Source organism: Polypterus senegalus, chromosome 10, assembly GCF_016835505.1.
Source record: "Polypterus senegalus isolate Bchr_013 chromosome 10, ASM1683550v1, whole genome shotgun sequence".
NCBI lineage: Eukaryota > Metazoa > Chordata > Cladistia > Polypteriformes > Polypteridae > Polypterus > Polypterus senegalus.
In genome coordinates, this window is record NC_053163.1 from 29,302,055 (window position 1) to 29,327,714 (window position 25,660).

The 25,660-nt window shown below is 38.5% G+C and overlaps 1 protein-coding gene across 1 annotated transcript; it reads right to left on the bottom strand.

Annotated features, from left to right (window-relative positions):
* Positions 1-5,420: 5,420 nt before the first annotated feature.
* Positions 5,421-19,923, bottom strand: LOC120538141 (serine/threonine-protein kinase pim-2-like). Its single transcript, XM_039767578.1, has 8 exons — positions 19,648-19,923; positions 13,935-14,022; positions 13,361-13,471; positions 13,112-13,212; positions 10,868-10,918; positions 5,915-6,293; positions 5,648-5,824; positions 5,421-5,557 (listed from the first exon to the last, which is right to left on the bottom strand). The coding sequence occupies exons 1-8, from the start codon at positions 19,921-19,923 to the stop codon at positions 5,421-5,423; spliced, it is 1,320 nt and encodes a 439-aa protein (XP_039623512.1).
* Between the last annotated feature and the right edge of the window lie 5,737 nt (positions 19,924-25,660).

Here is a 25,660-nt window from a genome sequence, read left to right on the forward strand (position 1 = left end):
GGTAGTGTGAGGTCATACCTACAGTAGATTTAGGTTGCACAGGTAGTCCAGCTCCTGCAGGATGGCACATCCATACGTCCCATCTTGTGGACTTGAACCCAGACACAGACAGACGGACATCTTAAGTTCACCACACACTCTTTATTTACAACTATTTACAAGTCAATTTATGTGCACCACAAACCCCAGTGCCTCTTGCACCGTTCCCCCAATGTCCAGGCCTCACAATGCCTCTCTCTCCTGGCCGCCTCCAGTCCTCTCTCCAGCTCCATCTCTCTTCCACCCGACTTCCGCCATCGACTGAAGGGAGGCAGCCCCTTAAATAGGAACCCGGATGGGCTCCAGCTGCTTCCCGGCACTCCTCCGTAGCCATGCCCCATTGTGGCGGAAGTGCCGGCTGCGCACCTGGAAGCCGTCCAGGTGTCCCCTGTCGTCTTGCCCCCCAGCACTTCCTGGTGTGGCGGAAGTTCTGGGCTCCAGGGATATTCAGGCACTGGGGCGCCGCCTGGCGGTGGCCATGGGTCCCTACAGGCCTGGGCTTCTAAGCCCTTTACCCGAGGCCCCCAACATAACCAAGGCGGATGCCGGATGCCACAATCTCAAGAAGGTTTTCTGTATCTCCAAGCACAGTCTCAAAAGCATTGAGGAGATACCAGGACATGGGCCATTATACAAGAAGAGGTAGACAGGACTGTAGAAGGTTATCAACACAGCAGCAGGACTGGTATGTACTCCTTTGTGTGAGAAGGAACAGGAGTACCATCAGAGCCCAACAAAATAACCTCTAGGTGGCTACTGATCTACACATTTCAGACCAAACATCAGAAACAGACTCCATGAGGGTGGCATGAGGGCCCAACATCCTTTAGTGAGACCTGTGCTTACAGTCTATCACTGTGACATTCACCAGAGATTACCACAATTGGCAGCTCCACCAATGGCATCCTGTTCTCTCCACAGATGAATGCAGGTTCACACTGAGCACATGTGACAGACGTGAAAGAGCCTGGAGATGCTGTGGTGAATGTTAGGAAGCCTTCACTATCATCCAGCATGACCGGCTTAGTGGTAGGTCAATTTGTCTGATTAGGCATATCTTGGAAGGTCACACAGATCTCCACATGCTAGGCAATGGTACCCTGACTGCTATTAGGTACCGGGATGAGATCCTCAGCCATTGTCAGACCTTTGCTGGTGCAGTGGGCCCTGGTGCAGGACAATGACCAGCCTCATGTGTCCAGTGTGTGTAGGTAGTTCTTGGATAATAAAGACATTGATGTCATTTACTGGCTCACACGTTCCCCAAACCTGAATCCAACTCAGAACCTCTAGGACAATATGTATGAGAGCTTCCAATGCTGTCAAATAGCACCACAGACTGTCCAGGAGCTCACGGATGCCCTGATCCAAGCCTGGAAGGAGATCCCCATCTCATCAAGATCATGTTTTGACGTTATTGGGAGTACATACAGGCACATGGGGGCCATACACACTACTGAGTCACATTATGAGTTTCCACAATCATCTTCTTCTTCTTTCGCCTGCTTTTGCCACAACGGATCATCATCTTCCATATCTTTGTCCTCTGCATCTTGTTCTGCTACATTCATCACCTGCATGTCCCCCCTCACCACATCCATAAACCTTCGCTTAGGCTTTCTTCTTTTCCTCTTTCCTGGCAGCTCTATCCTTAGCATCCTTCTCCCAATATACCCAGCATCTCTCCTCTGCACATGTCCAAACCAGTGCAATCTCACCTCTCTGACTTTGTCTCCCAACCGTCCAACTTGAGCTAACCCTCTAATGAACTAATTTCAAATCCTATCCATCCTCGTTACACCCATGCAAATCTTAACATCTTTAACTCTGCCACTTCCAGCTCTGTCTCCTGCTTTCTGGTCAGTGCCACTCTCTCCGACCCATATAACATAGCTGGTCTCACTACTGTCCTGTAGACCTTCCCTTTCACTCTTACTGATACCCGTCTATCACAAATTACTCCTGATACTCTTCTTCACCCATTCCACCCTGCCTGCACTCTCTTTTTCACCTCTCTTCCTCAATCCCCAATACTCTGTACTGTTGATCCCAAGTATTTAAACTCATCCACCTTCGCCAACTCTACTCCCTGCATCCTCACCATTCCACTGACCTCCCTCTCATTTACACACATGTATTCTGTCTTGTTCCTACTGACCTTCATTCCTCTCTTCTCTAGAGTATATCTCCACCTCTCCAGGGTCTCCTCAACCTGCTCCCTACTATCGCTACAGATCACAATGTCATCAGCAAACATCATAGTCCACGGGGACTCCTGTCTAATCTCGTCTGTCAGCCTGTCCATCACCATTGCAAATAAGAAAGGGATCAGAGCCGATCCCTGATGTAATCCCACCTCCAACTGGAATGCATCCGTCACTCCTGCCGCAGACCTCACCACTGTCACACTTCCCTCGTACATATCCTGTACAACTCTTACATACTTCTCTGCCACTCCCGACTTCCTCATACAATACCACAGGCTCCCCTCGAGGCACCCTGTCAAATGCTTTCTCCAGGTCCACAAAGACGCAATGCAACTCCTTCTGGCCTTCTCTAAACTTCTCCATCAACATTCTCAGAGCAAACATCACATCTGTGGTGCTCTTTCTTGGCATGAAACCATACTGCTGCTCACTAATCATCACCTCACTTCTTAACCTAGCTTCCACTACTCTTTCCCATAACTTCATGCTGTGGCTCATCAATTTTATTCTCCTGTTGTTACTGCAGTCCTCCTTTTTTATATAATAGAGAGATGTAGACTGATACAATGAGTAAGACTCATTCACATTGCCAGTTCAGTTGTGATTTGTTACTTCCTGTACGAATGAGCGCCACTTAATATGTGCTTCAATTGCTAAATAATAAAAACTAAACCTATTTTCCTAATCCACTTTTCCGGGGAAGGGGCATGGAGCGGCTGCAGCCTATCCCAGCAATCACCAGGCGCAAGGCAGGAACAACACCTGGACAAGGTACCCAACAGTTCTTTGATTTAGTATGTTTAAATCATTACTTAAGTTGATTGAAAGCAGAAAATGACAATGGTTTGAGCTTTGAGTTCATGTTTAATTCAAACACATTGTAATCATAAAAAAAATATGTTCAGAAAAATAAGTACTTTTGTAAGAAAGTTAGTTATGCACAATTTGTTTATTAATAAATGGAAGACAAGATAGACAAACTATTAATAATTATCAATCTGAAAAGTAAAATGAGATGTCTAGCATTGCCTATATCTTTAAAATGAAATTCGGACATAAATAAAAAACCAACGATGTTGGTTATCAGTTGCTATAAGAATAAAAACTATTTTGTAAATATTAATAGTTAAAATAATGGTGAAAACAGTTCAGTTTCTCTCTATAAAATGTTCACACTCACACACACTCACTCTATACAGTTTAGAGTCTTTGAACACATATGATGTTTTGCTATGCAAGTACTTTCAAATTTACTGTCCTAACTATTATGGTTTCTGTCATGCTGAGTCGGTCTTTAGAAGGAGTTCATAAATACTTCAGTTGGTGGTTGGAAAAAGCCACAGACATCTTAAATTTGTGTGTGTTGGGTTATTGAGTGATTCTTAATTACCTGGAGTGAGTGTTGTCATGTGATTGTGCCCTGTGATGGACTACTGTCCCATCAAGGGCTTGTCTTACCTTGTGTATATTGCTACTGACATGGACCAGCTTCTGAAGATCTTGACTTAGGTAAAATTGATGAGAAAATACAGTAGATGGATGTATAGGTGGATTTGAAAATTGTGTTAATATTTCTTGATTGCCTGCTATTTAAACCTACAAAGATTCCCCTGCCTGGATGGCCAGTTTTGTTGGCCAAGCTGAAATTTGAATGCATACTTGCTAAAGGGGTAGTTGATGGTCTTTTTAAATGATTCACTGAGGAGGCATTGCATGGAATGCTGTGATTAGTGCTGGATATTTCACACCCCCATGGCCTTCAGACTCAAATCTGGGCTTAGTCAATGTCTGTGTTAAGTTTCATGTTCTCCGAGTTCATTAATTGGTTTTGTTTTTCTCTTACATGCCAAATAAGAAATTTGTCCCAGTATAAATTTCTATGGGTGACAGTGTTTGTGATATTTTGTCTTGCAATAAATACTCTCCATTCCTGGGCTTGCTTTGAATTCATTGTTACAGAAATTTGTTCCACACCACATTCTTAACAGATGATGATTATAAAATAGATGGAATGATTATTCAATGAGCATTGTTAACTGTTTCTAAATTTATTTCCCCTAAAGCTTTGTGAACCATTTCATTGAAGGAAGTCTAATTTGAAGGTCAGCCAGACTGAAAGTTCTCTGTTATTTTTAATAAAAAAAAAAAACAACACAAACACAACATTTATTTATATAGCACATTTTCATATAAATAACGTAGCTCAATGTGCTTGAAAAAAACCTTGAACAGAATGTGAATGTGTAAGGAGGATGTGCTCCCTTGTTCTGAATGGTTAACCCATAGGATATTCTATTTTGGCAAAATTAATAGCAAGTTAGTATTCTGTTCAAATTATTTTGGGGCCAGCTCATCAAGAAATTTTTTTTTCAGAGGATATTAAATAGCTCTAAAGGGTTTTGAAATGATACTTAGTATACATAGTATCTGACTGGTGGGATCAGTAATTCTTAGCCCTTGTTTACAATAAATTAACAACCTGGAATCATTCAGTTTTAGCCCTGACATGCAAAATGGAACACTACTTTGGGACTTTAATCTTATTTTTAAAGGCAATAATAATCCTGTTTACTACCATATTGACATATTCGAAGAATGATGATGTAGTAAACTGACAATCGGAACATTCTTTTTTAAGCATATTTTAAACAACCTTTTGTATTTCTCTGTGTTACAGTTTTAACTGCACACATATTTGGTTAGAGTCAAAAACTTAGCAGATCAGTTTTTCACAAAATGGACCCAAATACAAATGTGCCATTTTGTCCCATTAATTCTTCACTACCATATGCTTCCTTTTCAGCTTCTTAATATTACCAGTAACAGTATTGCTAGAGTATCATGATAAGCAAAGGCAGAATGCCATCGTTATCAAGGGTGCTGGTGAAGGGGTTTATGGGCTGTCAAAAATGATACACATTTCAATAAACATATAGCAGAAACCCAAATCTTTAAAACAATATATATATACATTAATTGTATATATATATATATATATATATATATATATATATATATATATATATATATATATATATTAATTACAGACATCCCTCTGCAGGCTTTACTTGTCATGAGAAATACAACCAGACCATATTTACACTCTCAGCATTTATAACAGCAACACAGAAAGAGCCAATTATCATCTTGCTCTGTCGAAGATGTAGTCTCTCTTCATGGACTAGATTGTTGAACTTCGAAAGGCCTCATGTTTTCATCTCGCATCATCCAAGGATGTTTAAGAATCTCCTCTAAAGAAGGACGGTCTTTAGGATTGAGGGAAAGACACCGCTTAATCAGATTCAGGCATTCTGGTAAAAGAAGAGAGAGAGAGAAGAAGTATCATTAGAGAGTGAACTATGATCAACCCTTCAAAGGAGTCTCTTGAAATGATTCTTTACCTCTGGACACTTTCCTGGGCAATTTTACTTTTCCTCTGATAGTCTCCTCTTTCCTCTCAAATGGCATAATCCCACAAAGTACCATATAAAGTAACACACCTAGTGACCACACGGTGGCTGGTTGGGCTTGGTAACGCAGTTTAGTGAACCACTCCGGTGGGGCATATTTACGGGAGCCTGGAAATTTACAGTAAGAACCTTTGATAATTTTAAAATGGGCAAGTGAATGACAGGTTATTCAATCAAACCTTGGACTAGCGTACTTACCCCTGTAGCTTGTATATTCCCCATCATGCAGCAGAGCTCCACACCCAAAGTCAATCAGCTTAATTTGGCATGTAGGGCTTTGGATAAGGAAGTTATCGACTTTTGCATCTCTATGGAATACTCCTCTGGCTTGGCAGTGTTGGAGAGCTTCCACAACCTGCAGAAAGATGCGTCGTGCAAACTGCTCCTCTAGGTACTCTCGTCGTTCCACAATAAAATCAAGCAGGTTAATGCAGGGCTTGGGATGCTCTAGGATGAGCACAATGTCATAGGGGCTGATACACCAATCCAAGAGCTGGATGATCCTGGGCGAAGCTGGAACCCTGCACACCATTTTCATTAGAGCAATTTCAATAGGGATTGGCTGTGACTCTTTGGGCTGTTAGTTAAAAACAGAGGGTAAAAGACAGACAAAGGTTAAATGTAAATCTATTCTTTTTTAATTTAAATTCTAAAATTCAGGGAATTGATATGCTGAACAATAGAAGTGTGTTCTTCCCAATGAGAACTGATTGTGCATGGTCAACAAGAGGAAGGAAAAGAGCAACATGCATAATTATACCTAGAGCAAAATGTGGATTTCCATCACAATGGGAGGAAAGTCCACAAATACAAGTGATGTGCAACACGGTGGTTGCCATCAGTTCAGGGTAAGAAGATGAACAGTAACTGGAGCCAAGATATGCTCACCTGCAGTAGTGTCACTGTGTGAAAATGAAGTTTATTTATTATTAGCTCAAGAAGTACTGTATACAGTGCAGAGATAAATATTTCCCTCTTCCATGTATCCTTTTAGACAAAGAATGGCCTCAAACCTTTAGACAATATGCAATGCAGTGCAGTTTTTTTAAATCATTGGTTTCTTTATTCAAAGAGCAAAATAATCCAACACACCTATCAACAATGTGAAACAGTTATTGCCCATATAATTTTAATACTTGGTTGCAGCACTTCGGCAGCAGTAATCAACCCTAACCCTAACCCAAACTATACAATAATTTCATCCCATTCTTTCACATCGCTCTTTTTTGCAGAACCTCTTCAATTCAAGACACATTGATAGGTTTTCACACATAAACTGCTCGTTTTAGGTCCTGCCACAGCAGTCAAGACATTCACTAGACTAGGCCACTCCAAAACTTGAATTTATTACTTCTGATTCATTCAGTGGTAGAATTCTTTTGGTGTTCTGGGTGATTGTCCTGCTGCATAATTATGCTTCTGCTTAAGGTCACAGTATAATGAAGAATTCATTGTTCCTTCAATGATGGCAAGTCTTCCAGGTTCTAAAGCAGCAAAGCATCCACACATCTTCACTATATCATCACTATGTTTTACACAGGTATTATGCTGTTACTGCCAAACTCTGCATTAGCTGTATGCCAGACATAGACCATGTATCATCCAAAGAGTTCTACTTTTGACTTGTCTGTCAATAGAACATAATTCCAAAAACTGCGGAAATCATGTTTTCTTCATAAATGTGAAGCAAGCACATGGATGTTACTCTGGAATAGCAGAGATTACCTCCTTACTACTCTCCCATTTTCTCCCAGTCTCCTTGTTAGCGTGGACACTGACTTTAGCTGAGGCTATTTAAGTCGTATGTTCTTCAAATGTTTCTCTTGGATCCTGAATGACCTATTGAATGAATGATTACTGTACCCTTGGGACAGTTTTGCCAAGCCAGTTTTTTCTGGGGAGATAGATAGATATTCCCAACTATTCCAAATTGTCTCTTATAGAGATAACGGTTCTCAGTTTTGTGGTGGAGTAATAGAGTCTGAGAAATGGCTTTGTAACACTTCTCAGATTAAGAAGTTTCAACAAACCTTTTTTTCCTCATCTCTTCTGAAATTTTCTGTGATCAAGGCATGCTGTTCTTCTAGAGACCTTGGGGTGACTACTTGTGTCTCATGATCAAGGTAAATATATGGAGCAGTGTTGTTTGAAGTGGTCTGGCTAAATTGAGTCAACTGATTTGAATTAGCAATTAAATTTGGTCAGCTGTCTTAGTAGCTTAGAGGACAATTACCTTTTCACATAGAAAGTACAGGTGCTTGATAACTTTATTAGATAAACATATTACCTAGAAATTTAGGAAGGATCTAACAGGTTTTCTGTGGTTAGATTTATCTAATATTACATTTTGTCCCAAAATATTCATTGTAGAACAAACAGAAAATAACAGGAAGGGTGGTAAATACTTTTTCACAGCACTGTAGGTTTGTGTGTGTTGTAATTTTCACTGACAGCTAGGTGGCAGCAGGGAACTTCAGGATATGACTGCTATGGACCTGAAATTTACTATCAAGAAATGGGGTCCCCCAGTACAGTTCTAGGTGTTTGGTTTAGAAATGGCTCAGTGTTGTGACCTAGTGGCCTTAGCCCTTTATTGGTAAATAACTTGGTACCAGCAGCAAGTCTTGGATTATCCCAGTAAATAGGAGGAATATAGATCATCATGGCTAGATAACAATGGGACAGAGGGCAAGGTGGTGAGCAAGACCATACAAAGGAATGGGAAAAACAGACAAAGCCATCTCCTTTAAAAAGTAGAGTGATCGCTGCACCTACTATTTTACTCCTAGTTCTAGTGATTATACAATATACCTGTATATCTTCTGTATCAAAAACCTCCACGTTAGGGTGTGAACGTGAAGAGCAGATGATGTAATTTCACAAGAGAAACAGATCTTGTAGCAATAAAGGATTAAAATGATGATTCTGATATATTTGCACAAATATGTGTCTAATTTGATATTTTGTTATTTGTGTAAATCCAGGTTAATATTGCTAATACTGTGGGAAACATTGCTTCTTGACTAGGCCATTGTCTTTAAAGAGCTTCCATATTCTTTCACTGACTATGCATATTTTAATTCTGTGTAATTGTTGTATCTTCCACATTACAATGATGTGTCTTGTTAACTGGTAACTCTTAACTGGAGAGCAAGTGCACATGTGTATACCCAATTCTGAATTGGTGCTCATTTAGGGGCAATTCCTTCTACCTTATGCCCAATTCAATCAGAATAATCTCTGGCTTCTGAAACTTTCTAGCAGATAAAGTTGGATCATAAATAAATTAATTGCCTTTTGCTCATTATTCATTCTTATTTTCAATATGATCTATTTATATTGCCAACTGCCCTTTGAAGATAGATGAACAGGTGCATTTGCAGTGTCTTAACTATTCACCTTCTTAAAAGATTTCACATTTTATTGATAATGTTGAATCATAATTGATTTGACTTTTTGACACTGATCATCTTATATCAACATGAAAACAGATCTCTGTGAAGTAATTGATCACATCACATTAACATTATTTACTTTTTTAATGTGATACACTTACATCAGCGGTGTAGACATGTGGTTTTAGAAGTTACATAATCAGTTAAATGGTGATCACCTGTCTGTAGACAAGTGGTTTGTGTTGATTGCTGTAAAACTGCACCAGTATGTGGAAGGTTCAGCTTGTAGTGAATCAGCATTGTGGCCTAATCTACACAATGATGACAAAAGAAGAACACTGCTAACAGCTCCATGATTAGGTGATTGAAAAGTCAGGGGATGAAGACAAGGAAATATCTGAGCCACCGAATATCCAGTTAAATCAATCATTAAGAAATCGAAAGAGTATAGTACTGCTGTCAATCTGTCTAGAGCAGGAGAGATAGAGCAGGAACAAGACTAGTTAGGAAGACCACCAAGAGACCTCTGAACTCTGAAGGAGTTACAAGGTGCAGTGACAAGAATTGGAGAAACCGTGCAGACTAAACATTATGTTTGGCTGAAACCAAACATGCACATTTTCAAAAACACAGCATCCCCACTGTGAAGGACGGAGGTGGCAGCATCATTGTCTATGGATGCTTCTCTGCAGTATTGCTTGTAAGGGTCAGAGTAAAAAATTAATGCAGCAAAATACAGGGAAATCCTGGAAAGAAACCTGATGCAGTCTGCAAGAAACCCTTGACTTGGGAGAAGATGTGTTTTCCAGTAAGACAACGACTCCAAGCATAAAGCCAAAGGTGTAGAGGAATGATTTAAAATCAGCAATGTTAATGTCTTGGGGTGGTTGAATCACAGTCTAGATGTCAATCTAAATGAGAATTTCAGGTTGAATTTTTTAAAAATCTCTTCGCTTTTGATCATTATGCAATCTGAAAGAGCCTAAGTTGTTTTGTATAGAGGAGTGGGTAAACATTAAGAGTCTCCATATGTGCCAAGCTGATAGAGATCAGTGAATACAGACTCAGGGCATTTCATGACTCCAAAAGGCATATCTAGTAATTACTGACTTGAAGGGGGGGAATACTTATGTGATCAATTATTTTGTGTTTTATATTTTGTGAAAGTGGGAGGGAGGACAATTAATTTCTTACCCTTGTTAATGTCCCCCAGGCCACTATAACACAATAAGGGTTAACAAAGCAGATATGCTGGCCCTTCCAAATTATACTCGGTGGTGGGAGACGTCTGCAGGGAAACCTAGTGCTGCTAGGGGGAGCTGCTCAAGTGTACCTGCAAACCTTTGAGCACTGGCCAAATAACCCGGGAACAGTAGTAAGATTTCACAGAAAGTGGGATGGGGAACCCATTGATTGTTAACCACAATTTGCAATTAAATTAGACCACTTTATAGAGATCTGTTTTCGTTATGATGTTAAATAACCATTCTGTTCATCAATGTTACAAAATCCAAATTAAATCCACTGTGATTGAAGGTTGTATAACAATAAAATGTAACAGTTATCAAGGGGGAAATGTTTTTTATAAGCACTTTATTAGGTTTAAAATAACTTTACGTTATTTTTTCCTTTAATTGACACCACATTATACCTCCAATGCTAAATACAAAGCAGCATGTTACAGGAATCACACGATTGAAAACGTATGTTCTACACATCAAGATGCATTTTTCTTTTTTTATACTTGGTTACTTACAAACTGGACCCACTCTGCCACTGTTTCTCTGCTCATGGCTTTGATGGCAACCTACAGACAGAAAATACAAAACAGCTTAGATACATACTCATCAGTGTTGTCTACTTTTTCCATTGTCTGAAGGTCTTACACTCTTTGTGTTTCTGCAATGTGTGCTCAACTGTAAATAGAGTATATTTTACACAATTGGAAGGCATATGTAGAAATGCAAAGTAGAAGTTGAGGTAGCACCTATGTATGGCACTAGGCTTTGGACCTGTAGGAGAGAGAACTGAGAGAAATAGATATTAGCAGTATGCATTCACAAGACTGGGAGTCATTGGGACTTTGAAATGAATGCCAAAGAGTGTGTCATTTTTTCATACACCATATTATTACTGTGTTACATAATATTGTAACCAGGTGATAACAGATAAAACAGAAGTAAAGACAGTCAAAGGTTTCTTTTGTCTCTACGCAGATATGATATTAACTTTGATGAAGCAAGATGGAATGAAATGAGCCTTTTAAGCAAAAACAACTACTGTGACAAACCTGGATGTGTTAATGTAATCTAGGATGTAATATTGACAACTAATGCCAGAATAATTGATAGTAAAGACTTCTTAGCCGAAATAATGGTGGTGTAAAAAGGACTATCAAGAACATATAATGAATGAAAATGGAGGCTTTAGGATTGGTGCACCAGAACAGCAGCAAACCAGCTATTTTTAGACTGGATTAGACAAAAATGAGTCATGGATAGATGGATATTCAGAAGTCTACAGAATACTGCCAGACACGTTGGAAAAAGTACATTCTAGTTGAAATTAAAATATTTCGGTAACTTAATAAGAAAAGAAGGATTTTCTAAAAAGCGTTAATGTTGAAAATGTTGACGTTTGGAAAAGATGGAAAGGAAGGCAAGATGGTCACCACCACATAATGTAATTTTAAAAAATGTTTGAAAGAATGTAATTGACAAAAAGAAGCTCATATACAATTGTGAATAAGTAAGATAAAAATGAATAAATGGTTAATACAAGTGTTCTACATAACCAGTAGGTTATGCAACTAGTACAACATAGAATTATTCAGCAGAAACTACTAGATCTCCCTTATACCAACAGCAGTATACCTGTATAATACCTGACTGTGACGGTAAGTTTTCTTTTTTTTTTTAGGTTTCTTTCTGGCGTGGGCTCAAACCATAGTGTGTGTAGATTTATTTATTTTTTGAGCTTCTGTAAAAAGTCATATTTCCCTCTGGGAAAATCTATCTATCTATCTATCTATCTATCTATCTATCTATCTATCTATCTATCTATCTATCTATCTATCTATCTATCTATCTATCTATCTATCTATCTATCTATCTATCTAATCCTGCCTACTATACTAAAAATAAAATCTATCTATCCATCCATCCATCCATCCATCCATCCATCCATCTATCTATCGGCATCCTGGAGATTAGAAGATGTCTCACCTGCACCTGCACCGTCCCAGCAGAGAAGAAGATGGTTCCTTACCTGGACAAGAAGGCCCAGAAAAATGGACAGACATTCCAACCAGACATGTGTGTAGCACCTTCCCAGACCAGGATAAAACAGGACAGGGAAGGACTGTCTCTGGTGGTATTTATTCCCTCAAGTGGCTAGATGGCAGTGGCTCTTGATATTGGTGACATTTTGGGAACTGGCAGGGAATGCTGGGAGTTGTAGTCTAGCAGTACAACCCTGCTAGGATCCATGGGTGCTGCAAAAGAGCACTGCAGGGAGATGTACTCCTTGTTATGTGAGACTTCCCTGTGACCCAGAAGTACTTCCAACGGGCAACAACACTGGCACCAGTCGTAGTCCTGGGTCCTCAATAAAGGGGACAGCACTCCCTTGTACATGCAGGTTAAAGCTGGGAGGAAGAAGTGGAACACTCAACTGGAGGAAGTCAGTGTGGTGGTGAGAGGAGAGGTGCTTGTTGGAGAAGTAAGTTGTGCTTGGTGCTTTTTTTGTGAGGTTTTGTGAAGTTCCATGTCTTGGTGTGTTCGTGTTTGGGGCTCCCTTTCACGCTCTATCTATCTATCTATCTATCTATCTATCTATCTATCTATCTATCTATCTATCTATCTATCTATCTATCTATCTATCTATCTATCTATCTATCTATCTATCTATCTATCCATCTATCTATCTATCTATCTATCTATCTATCTATCTATCTGTCTGTCTGTCTATTAGAAATGCTAATTTGAAGTGTTCATCTTACTGGTACGTCATCAGCTTTCCTTCTTGCTGCATATACTTCTCCAAATCCTCCTATTCCAAGTAGAGATACAACATCATAGTCATCCAGGAAGGTTCTCCAATCTGAAATAAAATCATTTAAACTGAGGGACAGCACAATGTATTGCAAAATTTGACATGAACTCTAATGTTAAATTGAACTTATACAATATAAAACTATAAAGTATATAAATGTGCCATTAGGGTTTAAGATCATTTTGTCATTTCCTACCATGGATGTTGTCAGACTCTGAGTTTGAGTGAGAGGAGGAACTATATTTTGCAGGGCAGGTCTCAGGAACTGGAAGTTCTTCTTGCAGCCCCTCGATCTTATTGAATTCCTCTGTAGAGAATATCAAATGTAGTTGGAAGTAAGGACTCTGCTATTTGTTTTGTGAATTACGTTACTGCAGGTACCTTTATATATAGAAGACAATTCACATCACACAGGGATGTTTCCATTTTAGAATTTCCAGTAGACATAGAAGTTGGAATAGATAAGGAGGAAGAAGAAGTAGTAGTAGTAGACAGGATTACTGTATCACTGCTTATATATAACACCTATGAAATAATTTGCAAAAACCAATTGCAATATAGCACTAAGCTTCTTTAATAAATAGCTGTTTGATAGCTTAGATGAATTGACTACAAGTACATGGAATTAAAGTTCATGTTAATCTGGTATTCTGTAAACTTATGGAGATGCAAGGATATGGTAATACCTAATTGTAATTCTTATATAATTCTGTATGATTTCTCACTTCCCTATGTGAGCTGATAACTCCATGTAAAGCTAACAGCAGTACCTGCTGTCACAAATGGGCTGGAAGGCTCAGTGTCATCTCCTGTTTTGTTTTCTTGTGTTTGATCCTCTTCTGGTCTCCTTTGCTCATTCTTAACAGAAACAAAACATACACAAACCACCCAATGAGTACATAAATCCATTTTCCAGTCTGATTAACTGAAGTAAACTGAGATAGACTATAAAATGTTATTTTGCATTTGTAATAGCACTTCTCATTGGCAAAAATGATTTAAATGTGTAGAAAAAATATCTTCTCTACAGTAAATAACAAAACTAGTAATTATGCAATTCTTCTTACTGTACCCATTAGTCAAAATGTAAATATTATTAAATATAAACTATATAATTGTGCTTTCCATCCTCAACTTCAGGTTGCTACACGATCCTACATTATAATCCTAACATTTCAGGACTGAATAAAGTAATAAGCATAATAATAAATTCACAAATAAATCTCTATATTTCTAAGACAAGACATAAAAATAGTATTTAAAGCAGAACAGTAAAATATGCAGAAAAAAACAAAAATGAAGCTACCATTTTACCTTACTTTAATTCAGTGATTAGAGTGGCAGCCTCGCATATCCATCAACCCAGAATTAAATCCCAGCCCAAGTGGTGCCTGTGAGCAGTTTGCATGTTTTCCCTTTGCCTGACTGTTTTTTTATCTGGGTACATTAGCCTTCCTCGCACATCTTAAAGAAGTGCATGATATAAGTTTATAGCTTAATAAAGTTATTACTGTCACCCGGGTGGATTTCGAATAGGGCCCTCAGGCTTGAGTCATTGGTCAGGCCTTACTTAGGTGTTCTAAAGGAGCCTGAGAAAAACTTTAGGAATCACCAACACTTGAATAGGCGCTGCTCAAGAACAGCAACTGGTCTGAGGATATGCAGCAGGTGTATGGATAGCAGTAAAAAATAAAATAAAAACACAAACAGAATCTGCCATTTTGAGTGACTGGAAAGAAAGGGACAGAGGATGCAATGGTAAAGCTTAGAATTATACTTGATAGCCACTGCAGCAGAGTGTGCCACGTCAAATATTACAAATAAAGGCAGTCTGATCATTCAGATAAAGAAAGAGAGAAAAAGAGAACAGAAAAGATGGAGGAATAGATATTTTAAAACATTATTGATATTTTCGCAGTAACAGTTATTTGCAGCTGTTTGGGTAAAACTAAGACATAATGAAGACAAAACATTGGCAAAATATACATGTAAAAAAATAAATAAAATGAAAATACATCAGCTGGTTTAAATTTTTCACCAGTTTACAGACTCTTTGTCTCCCTTTCTTCAAGGGGGTCATATGCCTCAGCTTCTCCATGACCCTGCTCAAGATAAAGCAGGTTTGGAAAATGAATCAGTGAATAAATGAATGTAAAAAATAAAACAAAAAACAGAAACACGTTAGGAGATTTAGTTTATCATCAGTTAACAGAATACGGGTATTTCTGCCTAGCTACCCATAAACCTTACCTGTTTGTTAAGTAGAGATATGGCCAGCACAGTACTTGTGCTGGCTACAGTTTGTATCATTTCATTGCCAAATGACCTTTCTAAACTTAATTTGTTAACAAAAACACTCTGGGGGCAGCACGGTGGCGCAGTGGGTAGTGCTGCTGCCTCACAGTTAGGAGAACCAGGTTAACTTCCTGGGTCCTCCCTGTGTGGAGTTTGCATGTTCTCCAGGTGTCTGTGTGGGGTTCCTCCTGGTATTCTGGTTTCCTCCCACAGCCCCAAGACATGCAGGTTAGGTGCATTGGTAATTCTAAATTGTGCTTTGTGTGTGCCCTGCAGTGGGTTGGCGCCCTGCCTGGGGTTTGCTTCCTTCCTTGCGCCCTGGGATTGGCTCCAGCAGACCCCTGTGTTAGGATTTAGCGGGATGGATGGAAAACACTCTGCTCAATTATGTAAAGAGTAAGGAGCGGTTTCATTTCAGAAAGGATTCTTCCCTATTGTGCAGAGCTCACATTAAAGTTGTCAAGAAAATGCTTGAAAAGTACTGTATGCTTTTTCACTCTTGATTCACATCCAGAATGGTCCATGAAATGTTTGTTGATCAGTTCATTTCAACATCTTGTCTTTAAATTATTATATTCAATTAGCGAAAGCTGCCCTAATTCTGGATGTTCTTAAGAAATTGTCATTTTTTATGCTCTTATAGACGTCCATAGAAGACAACATCCCTACCAAAAAATAAAACATCTAAATGACATTGTTTTCATATTCCCTGACATTGAAACATTCTAAACGGAAATCCCACATGTGCTGAAAAAAGGGAAATGACAGGTTGTTAAATTTACAAAAAAGTATTTAGTTTATATTACATGTATTGTTTATGTTTCACTTTTGGACATAACTCGATCATGTTTAACTGGGATGTACAATACTGGAGTCCAAAAAATGGCTTAAAAATTGGGTTTAGGGCTAAAATAAAAATCAAAAAGCTCAACATCTTGCATAATTAGACATCAAGATGAGACAAACAGTGTACCACATGTGGGGGTTTTCTCCAACAGGTGAGCTTCAAAGAAAAACGGACAAGTGACAACACGTGAATTGTGGCAGCACAAGTACGCAGCACATCACTCAAATGTTTTTGTAGTGTTAATCGCAGTACTTGTGCTGGCTACAGTTTGTATCATTTCATTGCCAAATTACCTTTCTAAACTTAATTTGTTAACAAAAAACACTCTGGGGGCAGCATGGTGGCGCAGTGGGTAGCGCTGCTGCCATGGAGTAAGGAGACCTGGGTTTGCTTCCCGGGTCCTCCTTGCGTGGAGTTTGCATGTTCTCCCCATGTCTGCGTGGGTTTCATACCACAGTCCAAAGACATGCAGGTTAGGTGCATTGGCGATTCTAAATTGTACTTGTTGTGGGTGGGTTAGTGCCCTGGGGTTTGTTTCCTGCCTTGCGCCCTGGGATTGGCTCCAGCAGACCCCATTGACCCTGTAGTTAGGATATAGCGGGTTGGATAATTAATGGAATTTTTTTTCTACCTTCGAAGATATTTTCTTTTTTTTTTTTTTTTGACATTAAAGAAAATTGCGAAAATTTTTAATTTAAATACACTGGTTTAGAAAACGAGTGACGGTGAGGAGGCAGCTGAAATTAAATGGCATGATGGCGGCTTCGCCTCTAGAACCGGGCCTACTGCTGAGATGGCATAAGGGGCCGACTCTGCAACAACGGAAAGTCCCGCTAGCTGTAGCTCAGATACTGCATGCTGGGACAAAATTGGTGAACCCATAAGGAGATACTGGGTTAATATTGTACCTAAGAAAATGTCAGAACAAAGACGCAGATGTTGCTGCCTCAGAAAGACAACACAAACACCAAAAGAAAATTGGCATGAATGTCGAGGTAAGCAAACCTCTCCACAAATAGACTAACGACTGATGGATGTGCCCAACGGTCTTTGTTTTATCAGGACACTCGCAAGCCCAGACACTCAGACTCTTCGCTCAGTCTCTCGAGAGCCCCGAGTTTACAATTTATTCAAAATCATCACCTTCTTATTATTCACTATCAATATAACTAGAATGTCATTGCTTAAGAACTATATTATAACATGACAAATTGTTTTCTTTTGCATACGCTTTCTGTTCTTACAGCCTGTTCAGCTCGCACAATAATTCGTTACAGTACGGAAATAGTGTTAGGTGTATCTGTACTTTATTTGAGTGTTTATATTTCTGACAACTTTCACTTTTACCTTCACTACATTCCCTAAGCAAAAAAAGTATACTTTTATTCCCTTAAGCATCTTCTCTACAATAAAAAAATAAATAAGGTTGGAATCAGAGATCCTGGTTTGCAATCACGTCGGTCAATCGCGATAATGCACAGGTGCAAATGAAAGCACTGAGGTAAGTTCATTTAATTTAGTTATCATAATTAATATGATATTTAGCTGATGTTGGATGTTCAGAGCCGTAGCGTGGCAAAACGAAGCCTGTTGCCGAAAGGAAAATAAACGCCCTTCTTCAATTAAAATGGATAAAACAAATTGTATTTACAAAGAAAACAAAAAATAACATTTTTGAATTTTATTTATTTACATAAACAAATTTAAAATACTTTTGATAAAATTTACACAATATATAAAAAAAAAAGATTCAGGGCAGTATAAAATTAAGCCGTGTGTAACGGTCGAACGCTTTATACGCCCTACATACTAATATACTACACAAAATAAACTCACCTTAAATAACGGCAGAAATACAGTGCACTGCTAGCGTAGAGAATCGAGCAGATAGAAGATCACTAAGAGAGCGTAATGACTGCTTGTGTTTCGCGACAGTAAAGGCGCGCACCGCTCAGTTGTGCTTTACATATTAGTGGCGTGCAGTGCGCCATTCTCATTGAGATTTTACTTAGAATTTCACTTTTAATTCCAACAATTCCGCTCTAATTGTAAAAGACCATAAAAAAAATTTCAATGTACAAGTATTTTACAAAATCATACAAAACAAAGGGAAATACTGTATCTATAAACGTTGTACTAATTTTCAGTGATATTAACGTTTTATTATAGTTGGAACATAGCGGTTGGATAATGGATGGATTAATATGTCTTTATTTATTTATTTATTTTTTATTTATTTATTTATTTATTTATTTTTCTTCTTTTTAACCCGAAAAATCCACGCCGTCAATCAGCGCCCTTCGATGATCGGCGCCTTGTGCGGGTGCACAGTTCGCACCACCCACGGTCTATTGCTAATAACATCTGACTCACAAATATAAAGTTTACCGCTGAATTCCGCAGAATTAATTCTACTCAAAGCTCAGAACAAAACTGTCCATTATTGTGAAACACTCTCATAAGTTATTACCTGCCGTTCGGATATTCCCTAGAGTAACTATTATTTACACCGGGGGAGGGAATACTCGTGGTTGTGGCAATTTAAACAAGAGCATTCAAAATTCAGTTAATACATTTAAAAAAAATGATCATTACTGTCAGTGGCACAATTTAAGGGCTAGCTGATGCACATAATTAACTTATTACAGTTGTAGATGGGGCAGATCTCTTACTGACATGATTTAATTTACAAAAAGATATATATGTATATTTTTATTTCACCAGCTATACATATTGCCTTTGATTCCATATGTTTCCTCTGATGATTACACCTGGCAAGTTTTTGAAAGTTCAGGAATAAAAAATATACATACATACATACATACATACATACAAAACAGTTTATTCGTACATTATTATGTATTTATTAATTTTTATATTATTTTTATTATTTGTCAGATTTTTATTATTATGAATGCGTGTTTGAGTGTAGCTGTCATAACCCTGCATGACTTTCTCCATACTGTAAACCTACTTTTGCCCACCCCTATTATACATATGGGTTTTTGTTCTTACTTTATTCATGGTCAGTAATTTATTAGATTTTAGTGCTACACAAAACCTTGTTTAACACACAGTGACTATACTCCCACTTTACCATAATTCCTGAATTTCCCCAAGGGATTAATAAAGTTTATCTAATCGAAATACCACACTCACTAATTGCAGGCCGCTTTAAAAATATAAACCAAGCTGACACACACACGTATATAAAAAAATATCGACGGCTCAGAATAGCAGTGGTCTAGCAATTTATAAGTTGCATACTGTGGTAGTAAACAGAGTACCCCAACTAAATTAACTGTATTGTGAAATTATTTAAATTATTTTGTGAACAATACCTCTGTATTCCTTTGTACTTGAAAAAGCTGATGGACCTCCTCTATATCTTTGGTCAAGACTTTTTGAAGGCCTTGTAGCTCAGCTTGTTGTTCTTCCCTCATTAGGTTCAGTTTCTCTATTGTTTCGTCTCGGAGATGTTCGATCTTAATATCAAGGTGTCTCTTGATCTTCTGCATCTCCTCTTCCAAAGTTATATGTAACTGCTTCATCTCCAGGTTTCGATTAGCGGTCTTGTTATTTTTCCACTTCCTAAATGTCTTGCGTATGTAACTCATCTCGCTACAAAAATGTTGCTGTAGAATTGGAAGGAGTAAAAAAAAAAAAAAAAAAAAAAAAAACTAAAGACAGAAAAACTTTGAAATTAAATAGCTGAGTCACCCAATAGATATGTTGCTGGGTCCTAGTCCCGGAGAAGATTGACGGGATTATCAAATGTTGTGAAGTAAAAGGATTTTGATCGATGTTCTAATCCGTGACGTCACACAGCAGACTACTGCACGTTTGCTCATGCGCCGTGTTTGATTCTCAGCCTCGGAAATTCGAGCCCTTTACACGTTAGTTTAACAAAATAGAAAATAAAGACATACACAACATAACATTCCTGAATTCTCACACGCATTAAACAGACCAGTGGAAACTCACCAAAAACGGAGATGTATAGAGTATATATTCCTTATAATAACTGCAGATGGCTCACGGATGTCCTATTGATTGTTCTCCATTTAAATCAAGGATTTTTATCAGTTACCAATTAATTTCGGATTTTCCCCAATTTGCTTTACCCGTAATTTCAGGACGTTGCTGGGGCAACTTCTTTGTCTGCTGGCAGAAGCACAGTCTAAACTAAAAGGACAATCAAATGGCATGCTTTTTGTATTAACTCATTTTTAGCAAATCGAATAAATCTTTGGTCGCGGCGCTCTGAATGACACTCAACATTTCTTTAAAAGCCCCTTCAATAAAATTCCCTGTTTTTTTACTAAAACGCCAGTTTTTAATTTCAACGTTTTAATGCATGAATTATGACGTACTGAATCGGCACTTTTTCCACAATGTTTTGTTCTTCTTTAAGCATGACAGAAAATATTTAAAAACTTAATTTCATTTGACATGTATATTTTTTAAAGAGTTCCAAATGTCCATTCCGGATGACAGTATGCTTTTGAGCGTCCAAATACAAGTAAAATGTGTTAATAAACTAATGAATGAGAATAGTGTATTGCTTGAAAATTTAAAAAAGAAAAATGGAAATTTTAATACTGTAAAGCTATGAGAACATAATGTTTTAAAATGTCAAAAGCAACACGTTTACTGGATACATGCCAGGCACTGGCAGTGGTCACATCGGCGAACAAATACAGCTACACTCATTCCCACTGTGCTGGTCTGACTTGGCCCAGCTAGACCCTGCAGGTACCCGATAGATGTGGACACATTTGTTGGTACCCTTACAGCTCACTGAAAAAGCGCTGCATGCCTCCTGAGAAATGACAAAATGAAAAGCAATTGTCCCCTGTACACCTGCATGCCTTTGACATGTCATTGAGTAAAGCCAACCAAGTGTGAAAATAGATCAAGTGTTGCTTATTCTAAGAAGGGTAGTCAATCTAAAGTTAGAAAATGGGATCTCAATACACTTGTGCCACCTGCCTGGAAGTACTGGGATTCCAGCAGAATCAAAGGTTATGTCCTCACCAACCACTCATTCACTGCTTTCTTCATGTCATCATCTGTCGATGACCACCCAGATGTCTTTTAGAGGTCCAACAAGGTGGACACGGTGCCAAATCTGGTGAATAGGAAGGATGTGGCAATATCTCAAACTTCAGTTTTTCCAGACAAGCCTTGGTGTTCTTAGCACTATGTGGGCGTGTGGGTGGGCATTGTCTTGCAGCAAAAGGACTCCTTGAGCCAGCATTTCCCATCGCTTGGATCAAATAGTAGGCTTCACATTGGTCTCCAGCAAGTCACAGTAACTTGCTCTAGTGACTGTAGTAGCCCTAGGCATGTAGTGTTCGACAATAACTTGGGTGGATGAGTGGTCGCATGGACAAGACAAAACCTTTGATTTTGCTGGAATCCTAGCACTTCCAGGCAGGTGCATTGAGAAGGGTGGAGATGACATTGAGAAATGACATGAGCAGTTTTGTTGAGGTTCATTCCATTTTCTAATAAACCCCATTTTCTAATTTTAGCTTGGCTCTCCCTCTTACAAAGATATTCTAAAATGGCGTAGACACATTTGTTGGTACTCCTATAAAAGATAATATAATATTGGATTAGAGTGATTTTTCACTCTAATTGTTTTCTTGAATAAGTATCAAAAGTTACCAATCATGCAATCTGTCATTGGGCCCATGTAAATGGAGAAAAGTCATCACACTGCTGTTTGGTATCATTGTCTGTATCACACTGGACATGGACCACAGAAAGCAAAGGAGAGAGTTGTCTGAGGCGATCAGAAAGAAAATCATAGAGAAGCATGTTAAATGCAAAGGCTGTAAGATCATCTCTAAGCAGCTTGATGTTCCTCATACAACAGTTGCAAATATTATTAAAGAGATTAAGGTCCATGGGACTCTAGGCATCCTCCCTGGATGCATCTGCAAGAGGAAAATTGACTCCAGAATGGACAGAAGGATAGCGAGACTGGCAGATAAAAATCCAAGAAAGAGAAGCTGAACTCCAACGTCAAGGTCTATCAGTGTCCAATCGCACCTTCCATCACCTTTTGCGCAACAGTGGAATCAATGGAAAAAGACCTGTAGAAAGAAAAAAATAAAAAAGCTGACTGTAATTTGCTAATTGACTGTAAATTTGCCAAATTGCACGTTGACAAGCCACAATCCTTCTGGGAGAAAGTCTTTTGGACAGATGAGACAGAACTGGAACTTTTTGACAAAAAACATCAGCTCTGTGTCCATAAATGAAAAAATGAAGCTTTCAAAGATAAGATCACCATACTTAGTGTGAAACATGGAAGAGGCTTGGTTATGTTTTGGGGCTGCTTTGCTGTGTCTAACAGCTTGGGTGTCTTGAGTCTGTCCAGGGAACAATGAAATCTCAAGATTATCAAGGCATTCTGGAGTGATATGTACTGCCCAATGTAAGAAATATCTGTCTCAGTTGCAGATCATGGAGCCTGCAACAGGATAATGAGCCAAAACACACAGCTAAAAGCACCCAAGAATGGCTAAGAACAAAACACTGGACTATTCTGAAGTGGCCTTCTAGGAGTCCTGATTTGAATCTTATTGAACATCTTGGAAAGAACTGAAACATGTCATCTGGAAAAATCCCCCTTCAAACCTGACACAGCTGCAGCAGTTTGCTCTGGACGAGTGGGCCAAATGACCTGTGTACAGGTGCGGAAGTCTCATGGAGAGCTGCAGGAATCGCTTGTGTGCAGTGATGGCCTCTAAAGGTTATAGGTCCTATTTTTTTTCCATGCCATTTTCATATCTGTTATTATTTAATATATTCTGTTGAATCAAATGCAAACTCTGATTTTTGTTAAAAATGGAATATAAAATGATGGATACCATTACTTTTGTCAGTTTCAAGCTACTTCAGAGACAATGGGTGGGTTCTTCATTTTTTGTGGAAGGGTCCCTCCCCTTACCCACACTCCATTTTTTTGGGGAGCGGAGGTGTGTTGCTTGAGGGGGCAGGTGGCCATTGAATTAAATTATTTACTCATCAATTGATTTAAATTCTTTGGTGTCTATTGCTGTATAAGAGATTTTCTCAAAAATGTCTTAAGCTAACACAGGTCTGGTCTAAAGGCAAAGGTACCTAACAATCTATTTAAATCTGTAGCCAAAAAGGAGACAATTCCATCTGAAGCTTGTGTTTAATTTTTTTCAAACATTTTTACTTTAAGCCTTCCCTATAGCACTGTCAGTAAGATTATTATTAGTTCCATCATCGCCGCTGCTACTTCTGTTACTTTCTAATCCTTCTTCTACTCTCTACCATGCTCAACACTATCACTATCTGTGTCTGTGTCGGGCGTTCCTTGTATGGAATTTTCCTGTGTGGATTTCCTCCTGGTGCTCCGGTTTCCTCCGGCAGTCCAAAAACATGCAGGTTAAGTGAATTGGCAATGCCAAACTGGCATTCGTTTGTGTGTTTGCCCTGCAATGGTGTGGCACCCTGTTCAAGGATTGTTCCTGACTTGCACCTATCACTTTCTTGCTAGGATTGGCCCCAGCTGCTGCTCTGTGACTCTACCCTGGATAATGCAGATTAGAAGATGGATGGATGGATGGATGGATGGACAGATAGTATCTCATCCACTATCTTGTAAGATACCCTTTCACTTGCTGTGCTTGAGGTCTAGAAAAATAGTAATTATAAAGAAACATAATCACAAAAATAAGCTCAATATGCAAAAAATAAATACAATTTATTAAAAACATTAACTATAAGAGAATTATGCTGTTTAACAGGGAAAATATCAATACAGAAGAAGCATTCTTACCAAAATCCACAAAATCTAGTGGTTGTGATATAACTAGGATGTATGAAGTCCAGTTTAGTGGCCACAGTTAATCATAATTTACTACTTGCATAAAAGCAATCTATGAAAAATATGAGAGTTCTATTGATACTTATATGTTACTTTCTGCAATAATAGTTTTTTTTTTAATTTGCATGGATATTTTTATGTAGAAGGACTGAACAGAAATGCCCAAGGCAATTGGAGTTTCTGATGTTCTATCAGCCATCTTCTTTTAATTTGTGTTTTGTGGTAATTATAAATATCTACCTCTAGATAGAACATTATGGTATTACTTAGTAACGTTCTCTAAAGAGGCTGGCATGCATCTATGATGTTAAAATCCAAGAGTATAGAAAACTAGCTAAACTACTCTGGTGTTGCTCAGGAATATTTGTGATACTGGGTTAAGGAAAGAGAACAAAAGTTTGTGTTTTTTAAATGGTGCCGATGTTGTTATCCTGTCCCATCCATCATTCATGCTGCCTCTCTATCAACGTCTCTTCTCTTATGAGCTGACAATTTGTTCTTTTGGCTCAGAATGGATTCCATAATTATAGTAACGCCTTGTTGGGTTGTAACCATGAATAATGTCATGTCTGGCTCATTGTCTTAGTTCAAGGTGGACAGTTTATAATGCGTAAAATACTGTATGCATAAAAGCAGGTGTTAAACAACTACCCTTTGATTCTCCTTTTGTATTGTGCTGCATTTCCACTCTCCATCAAGCCTCATCCAACAGCCAGACCCCTTCAAACCGCACAACACTCCTTTTTATATCACACTACATAGAAGCAACATGCAACATCGCCTGAGTATATAAGGTTAAGATCTTTCATCTGCTAGTCCTGTTTCAGTCTGTTTGGATATTTCACTTGTTCTGAGCTGGCAGGTGACACTGATATGCAAACTGTAGCAGACAGGAAAGAAATTCACTAGGACCCCCAGGGTCAAAATTCTGGGGTCCAAAGTAGCCTGTGAGAAAGAGGAGAAGGACATTTTATGGGCACAAATGAATGAAGAGCTGAGAGCAGTACAAAAGGGAGAAAAATGTGATTGTTGGTGGTGATCTAAATGGCATGTGGGAAAGAATAGAGAGATGATAGAGAGAGTACATGTAGGGTGGGGATTAGGGTAGAAAAATGAGGGAGGGGAAAAGATAGTAGATATTGCCATAGAATCTGATCTGGTAAGAGTTAACATGTTTTTTTGAAAAGAAAGTAAATCAGCTTGTGACTTACCGTAGTGGAGGAAGGGGAAGCCAAATAGACTTTGTAATGTGTAGAAGATCTCATTTAAATTTGAATTGTAAATGCAGAAACGTTTGACAGTGGAAAATAAAGTGGTGGTGTTGAAATGGGAGATCAGAATCAGCAGGAAAATAAAACCAGAGCAAGCAGCACCACATGTTAAAGAGAAAGGGTTTAGGGACTGTTTTAGGGAGAATGTTTTAAATTCAATGTAGTCATTTAAGTGTGTGGAGGAATGACGGGAGAAAAATAGCAAAGTTG